The sequence below is a fragment of the Mastigoproctus giganteus genome, chromosome 7 (assembly GCF_048544385.1).
Source record: "Mastigoproctus giganteus isolate SK-2022 chromosome 7, ASM4854438v1, whole genome shotgun sequence".
In the NCBI taxonomy this organism is placed as follows: domain Eukaryota; kingdom Metazoa; phylum Arthropoda; class Arachnida; order Uropygi; family Thelyphonidae; genus Mastigoproctus; species Mastigoproctus giganteus.
In genome coordinates, this window is record NC_143581.1 from 57,268,359 (window position 1) to 57,277,178 (window position 8,820).

General features: G+C 35.1%; 1 protein-coding gene across 3 annotated transcripts in view; it reads left to right on the forward strand.

The window, feature by feature from the left end:
- LOC150082919 (uncharacterized) overlaps positions 1-8,617 on the forward strand; it is a 207,076-nt gene extending 198,459 nt beyond the window's left edge. For 2 of the 3 annotated variants that reach the window (XM_090377680.1, XM_090377681.1), the window contains one exon: positions 8,107-8,615. In XM_090377680.1, the coding sequence (XP_090233806.1) occupies positions 8,107-8,408 (302 nt within the window). In that variant the 3' untranslated portion in view covers positions 8,409-8,615. Of the gene's footprint in view, positions 1-8,106 lie in introns of all 3 variants that reach the window. The other variant, XM_090377679.1, reaches the window with a different exon arrangement.
- The last annotated feature ends 203 nt before the right edge of the window (positions 8,618-8,820 follow it).

Sequence of the window (8,820 nt, forward strand, 5' to 3'; positions counted from 1 at the left end):
ATCATCCCAATTAAAAATAGTGTCCGTTTCTTAGGATTAGTTTTTGACAAAAAACTGACTTTCCTAGAGCACATCAGTCATATAAGAGTCCACTGTTTGAAGAAAATGAACATCTTGAAGGTCCTATCCGCTATATCCTGGGGAGCAGACAGGACAATCCTACTACGTTTATATCGCCTTCTCATTCGGTCTAAGCTAGACTATGGTGCCCCAGTCTATGACTCGGCAAGACCTAGTGCCCTGAGATGGCTCGACCCGGTACATCACTGCGCACTATGTTTAGCCCTTGGAGTTTTCCACACCTCACCTGTGCAGAGCCTGTACGCCGAAGCTCAAGAACCTCCTCTGCAAATCAGAAGACAAAATCAATTACTCTCTTATGCAGCTAAAATAAAATCCTTACCAGACCACCCTCTACAGAAAACTCTCTTTGCTTCTGAATGGGAACAACATTATCAGCAACAACAAAGAATCAATAAACCTGCGAATGTGAGATTAAAAACCTTCTTCTCAGTAGAGAGCTTAACCTGGATAACAAATCCTCTGACGAAGCAGTCTACTCCACCACGGATAATCAGACAACCTTTATGTGACTCCTCCTTCCACATTTCGAGCAAACAAATCCTTTCTCATATGAACCATCAACAACTGCATGCTGCTTATAAGGCACAATTTTCAGATCATTGCTTTCTATATACAGATGGATCCAAAACTGATTCTCATGTGGGCGCAGCAGTTTACTTTTCTGACATCACATTGGCCCAAAAACTCCCAAAGGACTGTAGCATTTATACCGCAGAACTGCAAGCCATTATGTTAGCACTAGACGAAATCGACCATTCAAGTTTTCAAAACAGCATAATTTTTACTGACTCCCGTAGTTCCATGTTGGCAATACAAAATATCAGTTCTAACAAACATCCTCTACAACAGCAGATTCAATACAAAATATCAAAACTCCTTGAACAACGTCGTAACATTAGATTTTGCTGGATCCCAAGCCATGTCGGAATACATGGTAACGAACAAGCAGACAGAGCTGCCAAAGAAGCTAACAACAATATTTCTGCATCAGAATATATCCCTTTCTCAGACTATAAACATGTTATTGATCACAGTGGGATACATCACTGGCAGCAGCAATGGCAAGTACTTACCACTAACAAATTGCATCAGATTAAAAGATTACTCCAACCATGGAAATCCAGCATTCAGAAAAATAGACGTGATGAAGTGATACTTGCTAGGTTAAGGATAGGACACACGTATTTCAGTCACTCTTATCTTTTGCAAGGAGAGGATCCCCCTCTATGCCCTATCTGTCACACACAACAAATAGTAGAACATGTACTGATTACTTGTCCAGCTTTTGCAGATGAGTGCCGAAACTCCTTCAAAGAGCTAAACAAACATCACTCCCTCACTCTCAAAACCATACTGGAAGATAGAAAAAATATAGCAGATGTTTTTCAGTTCCTCAAGAAAATAAATTACTACAATCAAATATAAAACTAAATATTATTTCTAAAGCAAGCTATAGTCATTCTCTGTTACTCTTTGAAATCATTAGCAGCAATATACGAATTAAAACAAAACCATTATATAAAATATAAAATTTTACAGGCGCATTTTAGCCGCAGTAGCTCTTGCGCCAAGAATTCTTAAATCAAATCAAATCAACCACCAGACAATACGAGTAACTAAATAAAATTGTCACTTTTCAGATTTCATAATGAAATCCATGAGGCCTAGATTTTTGGATTCTTTAAAGTTATGTACAAAGAGAAGTTAACAATCTTTTCTTTGTACATAATTTACGTACTTACAAGATTGATATCAGTTGTCAGTATATGAAATTAATTCAATTCTGTTGTTGTCCATAGCATTTTAAATTAGAATTTAATAATCCCTCCACTAGATAGGGTATAACAAGATTTATACAAAATAATATAATTGTTACAATACAGTAATAATTCTTTAACTGGACTTATAAAACAACATTTATGACAACACAGGATTTTAATAAGAAACTCACATTTAAAACAAGGAACTTAACTAAATCTCTTAATAAAATAAATAAATGATTACAAACCAGGTAGTTAGAAATAAATCAAATCAATCCATGTACTTATTGGGAGGGGTTCTGAAACTTGACCATAGATGACTGAACTGTACTACACTGAGGAACCCTACATAGAGAAATGTTTTGAGTGCTTTAAATATCTTGGTACACTGATAGTGTTGACTGGGGAACAAATCACTGGTAACAAAAGCAAGGTAGTACTCTGAGACCCGTGTTGTGATATCACATGAGTGCAGTACTGTGGAAAACAGAATGGAAACTAGTGGAACTAAGAACTTTCTGAAAACAGAATTGAATATTCTGGGACTGCAAACCTGTGATTTTGGATAGAGCTTGAAATATCAGGTTGCAGTCGCAGCATATTCAGTTTTGTTTTCAGAAGGTTTTTCTTTACATTGGTTTCTATCTTTACAATAAAACTGACATTACTAAAAATTGCTAAACTTGCTGTGATACACTCTAATCTTTGGAAAGCAGAACAGAAACTAGCAGAAATGGACCAAGACTGCAGAACCTGAGACTTCAGTGCTAGAGCTGAAATATATGCTTTATTTAGTATGGGTATTAGTGGCAGCAATTGATGCAGGAAAGAAAGCTTATACTGCATTAGCAAAAAGGGAAAAAAAAAAAAACTTCCCACATCACCTGTCCATTCCCTCTAAGAATTTGTCTAGTTCTTTCCTACCTTAAAATTATTCCAACTACTCACCATCTACGACACCAGTTGGAAGTTAGTTCCAACAGCCAGCTCCATACTAGAGACAGCTTCACTACCTTTGGTAGGCGCAATATGGCCAAAGTAGCCCTTGCGCCAGAAACTCCCATAACAACAACAACCATACTAGAGGAAGGAAAATTTTCACACAACTCTACCACAACCATCCTTTGGTGACCAATTGTAGCAGTTCTAGCCATTTGGCTGGCTGACTTCCTTTGAAACTACTTTCTCCAATCTAATTTTTGTAACAGTGAAGTAATTTTTGATGATAAGTTTAATGCTCAAATATCCACCTAGTGTCAATTTTCTGACTGCACAGATCCAGCTGGCAGAGATACTGAGGCTTTTGTGATTACAAATGACCTTTTACAACTTATTCATTCAACTACTAGAATATCAGACAATCCTAACCATGCACCCAAAACACCCGATCTGTTTCTCGCCAACAACCCTTCAAATTACACAGTTAATGTTAGTGATTATCTGGGTACCTCAGATTACAACTTGGTGTGATCTATGGTATATATATAGAGGAGTGTTTATGGAGATTCTCACATAGCCACTCCCACCCTCATGTCATTTAGCTTTACAGGAATGTAAAATGGAATTATCTTGCAAATCATCCCATCCCATCCCATCCCATTTCTTTTCCTTGGTTGGCAAACTGTTTTAAATTTTCTATTCCTAATGTATGCTCAGTTGTGACAACGAAAATATTCTTGTAGGGATGAAATCCTTTATTCCACATTTCACTTTAAAATCTTGGTTTTCAAATAAGCTTAACAATAATTGTAAAATAGCTATTAATCAGTCCGTGCTCAACTTTGAACAGGCTAAGAGTATAAAACTTGTTTCTTGTCCAGATGGTATTTGGACAATCTGCTCTCTTGCCCAAAGCTGTTGGCTAGAACTTTTGTCCATCAATACCCCCCCACCTCTGTTTTAACCTGATGGATTTGTTGCATTCTCAGCTTAAGACAAAGCTGACTTACAAATATCCTATTTTTTTCTAACTCAATGAACTTGGTAAACCACCTCATGTCACATCCTACAAGCTCCACTCAGTTCCTCCTGTGGTCTCCTAGGTAGAAAATGAAATTTTCTTTTCTGCCTACACCAAAGCTCATTACAATTGTAAAGCAGTTACTAATCAATCCAAACTAGATATTGAATGCCCTAAGAATAGAAAACTTTGATTCTTGTCCAAACGGTAGCTGAGTTCTGGTCTCTTGCAAAAGCTATTGGCTGTAACTGCCCATCTGTATTCCCACCTCTCTTAAAACCTGATGGTTCTACTTCCACCTCAGCTAAAGATAAAGCTCACTTTCCAGTATTCTATTTTACTTCCAACTCTTGTATTGATGATCCTGGTAAATCACTTCCGTCTATTTCCAGTACATTCCACTCATGCCTCCTCTGGTCTTCCATCAAGAGGATGGCAGAAGAATTTTACAATCTTGATGCAAAGAAAGCTACAGGTACTGATAGTATTTCTCCATTTTGTTTTCAAAATTTGTGCTCCTGAACTTACTCCCATTCTGTGTCCTTTTTACACTTTCTCATTCCACTGGTATTTATCCTTCTGCTTGAAAATTTGCTGATATCCAGCCAGTTCCTAAAAAGGGTGACAAATTTCTTCAATTCAATTATCATCCCATTACACTCACTCTTACTTTTTCCAACATAATGGTGAAATTCATTCACTGCCAACTTTAAACTTTCTTGAAACCTTCCATTAGTGTTGATCCACTAGTGATATACTGGATTATGTTACCCATTTATGGACAAATTCAACGGAACAGCTTGATGAAATTCAAGCAGTTGTTCTAGACTTTTCAAAGGCTTTTGATCATGTTTGGCATAAAGATCTTCTAAATAAACTTCCATCTTATGGATTGCTAACTGTTTTTTGTAATTTGGTATCCAATTTTATCTCCTACTGCTCACTGTAGGTCATAGTAGATGGCTCTATATCTTCTAATTTTTCCACTAATGTTGGTATTCCTCAAGGTTCAGGCCTTTCTTCAAATCTTTTCCTCTTGTATATTAATGACCTTCATACAATGGAAAACTTAAAAGAAAAACTAATAATTTAATATATATAAAAATTAACCCCCCACCCCCCATGATCTTATTGCAGTTTAGTGTACTTACTTTAGAATCTGTTTCCTCTGCTAATTTATAATCGACCCATGCATTTTTCTTCTCTCTCACTAGTCTCATAAGCTTATCTGACATCCATTTAGTTCTAACCTTTGAACAATATCTCTTTGTTGGTACAGTAGTATATCCTGATTCCTGTTGTTAACTGCCCTGTCCACCTTCATTTCATCTGCTAACTTAGATATTAAGCCTAGTGTGCATTCATCAATATTATTAATAATATTGAAAACAACAATGGGCCCAGCACTGGGAACTCAACTAATAACATTAGTCCAAGAAGAGCAGTGCCCATTAGTAAGATTCTTTGTCTTCTCCAATCAACTAACCCTTTAATCTGCTACGGCAGTAACTTGCCTGTAATATACACTACTCCAATTTGTACAGCAGTCTTTTTTGTGCAGCAGTATGAAAAGTTTTTCTGAAAAATAAGAATATGATTCAAAATTATTTTTGCATTAAATTCCTTATTGGTCCGACAAAGTCACCCATTAACAAATCCAAGCTGTGATTGCAGTATGACTTCATCCCGTTTAGACGGTCCTGCATTACTTCTTTAACTAGTGATTCCATTATTTTCCCCTCGAATAGAAGTCAAGCATCAGGTCTGTAATGACTTATGTCACACTTTGATCCGCTGTGTCAGTGGCTTCCAAACTACTGAGATCTATGGACCCATCAAAATAAAAAAAAAAGTTTGCGGACTCCCTACATACATACATACATACATACATACATACATACATATATATAAATATATGTGAAATTATGTAGAAAAATGTGGAATTTACGAAATAGAAAAAGAGTATCAGAACAGATTAATGCCATCAAAATAATGATTGAACATTACATCAGTCTGTAAAACATATATTACATTATTTATTAAACTGAATAGCAAGGGAATTATACAACTGATGAAATTTAATAAGAATTTTGGAATATAAGTATTAGGGGTGAAAAAATATACCTATAAGGCCATAGTGCCAAGTATTTAGGTAACCTATGTTGGACTTCATTTTGTACCCTATAAATAAACACATAAATTATAATAAAAATAAAATAATGATGTAGCAAATTATTAATTAATGGATACTTTGAATGGAACGTTAACTAGGACTTGCTCCACTCAATACATCCTATCAATAATTGGGTGAGGCTGTCTGTTTCTGTTTGCCATTTGCCAGTTTGTCTAGGTTCAAATGGCACCTCTGTAGCCAGGTGGGCAGGAGCAGCAGTGCATAGCACACGCTTCTTGATTAGACCGCGGTTCGAGCCCGTGACCACTAAATACAGAGGATGTGGAAAGATCAGGGAATGACCACCGCGTATCCCTGGAGCAATATGGCCTTAGTTGCTAATGCTCCTAAAAACCAAATAACAACAACTAGGTTCAAATATACTAAGAATATAATTTCAGTACTCTAATATAAAAATGCAATACATGTTAAATTTAGCAGCAAACTGTCAGAATAACTGCTAGCCCGACAGATAGCAGTGAAAAAATAATGGAAGCGAATAATAATTGGCTGAGGCTATCTGTTTCTGTTTACCATTTGCCAGTTTGTCTAGGTTCAAATATATGAAGAATATAATTTCAATACTCTAATATAATAATGCAATATATGTTAAATTTAGCAGCAAACTGGCAGAATAACATTAGCCCAACAGATAGCAGTGAATTAACACTAGCCCAACAGATAGTAGTGAAAAAATAATAATAATAAAAGAAGTGAATCAAAAATAATGAAAGTGAGTACCAACTATTAATGTTTATTAGTGCAATTTATTTATGTACTGAAAAAGAAGCTTATGCCTAAATTAAGGTGAATAGGAGGAGGAATAAGGATAGCAATAGACCACAATTTCCCTCGAATTGCTCTAATAGATTTTGAGGTATATAAAAATTTAGTTAGCAAGCTGAAAGCAAGGGCATAGAAACAGCATATTATATAGATAATTCGGATATACTGGGAGCGTAACTGCCTGACCTTTTAGTAAGGATCCCGGTATTAAAGTATGTAGTGATATTTGAAGTAAATTAGAAGAAATTTTAGAATAGCAAAATACCTGATATAATAGAAGTTTTTTGAATAAGATAAAAATAATATAAAAAAGCATAATATTGAAATAATAGGAATATTAAGAATAAATCAGCCTTTACTAAAATAGTAGATCAAGTAGAAAATCAAAATTAGTTTTCTTTAAAGATATTAAATAAATAGAAAATGAACAATACCTTCTTGCTGTGAACAACATAGCTAAAAGGATTTATAATTCAGTTTGCCACTGATATATGATAAAGAATGTTTGTAGCGCCCTCTCAATTTTGGTTATTATATGACCAATTAAATAATTAATTAAACTTCCCCATGCTTAAACCAGTTCACTGGATTATAAGATGAATCTTGAAGGAGAAATAAGTTTTTTCAGTGGTCAGGTTGAAGAGATCTGAAATGTCCTTATGTGCAGGGCCTATGTAACTCATATGACAGCTGAGTGTAGTTTTTCTTTTAACTCATTAAGAGTTCAATTATTTTTGCTCTCTTTCCCATGCAGCTCAGCTCTAAAATCAATAAAAATGTCTACTTCAGATGTTGATGTTCCAAAATTATTTATTTTCAGGTTTGCATGAGCTAATATAGCAGACCTTTAAAAAAAAAAAAAAAACACTCTTTGGACATTTTAAATGTTAATTATTTGTATGATTTCGTTGTGTGATATTTCTTGAATCTTTAAAAATTTTGTAATCCTGGTTTTTTGGAGAATTTATCACAATAATACTATTTCTTTCTATTTCTGTTTCTTTTATTTTTTTCTAACACTTCTGACATAAAGTAAAAGATGATACTAGGGTAATGCTAAAATTGACATTAACATCACTGGTAGATATTTTTTGTTTTAAGTTTATTATTTATTTATTTATTTTTTGCCACACACTGAGTAGGAACATGCCTGCTAAGGGGGATTGAGAGAAAGTGATATAAAAACAATATATTTAAATTACTTGACTGTCTCTGTAAGAGACACTGTTTATATACTATGTATAAATTATTTTACTCTTTAATTTAAAAGTTTTTTTTTTGTTTTAACATTAAAATTGGTGATTATTATTATTTTTTTTTATTATGTGTTATTTCTTTTTCAGTATCGCCTGGTACAAATCGTCACGGAAGAGCTATGGGTCATGGTGCTTCTAACCAGTCACCAGCAGGTAACAATAATGTCCCTAATAATGCTCCTAGCAACAATGCTAGTAATACCAACAACACTACAAATAGCCCTAGCATCAAGATGGAAGGAAGTCCAACACCTAACCCTACCACAACTAGTACCAGTTTGAGTCTGGCACCCCCTCCAAGCCTCAGTCTTGCTCCTACTTTGAGCCCTAGCCATTTTAGACCTTCACCTTATAAGCCTGAGTGGCAGGCTCCTTCTGGAGTTCACTAGAAAAACTTGTTTTCTGCTGTGGGGCAGCTCTACCACGTCCCTTGGTCAGGCAGACTTTAAAACGTTTCTCCTTCTCTATTGAAATAATGTGTTAGAACAGATTTCTAGGCAGATAACTGTCTCCACTTACCTCCTGTTATTAGATAACCTTTACTCTGGAGGGATTTCTGACTGTTGCTTTTGTGACATGCAATTCAGATGCTCTGTTGTTGTTGTGTTATTTTTTTTTATATATATATATTTTTCCTCAGTATTTCTGTTTTGATAAAAGCCTGACAGTTTCAGCTGGTATGCAGCTGCCCCTTCATATTATCAGTGGTGTGGGGCATGCATACATGGTAATATTAGATTAAAAGAAGAAGAAAATAAGGTCCACATACTTGTCATCATGTATCGTACTTGAATATGTGGA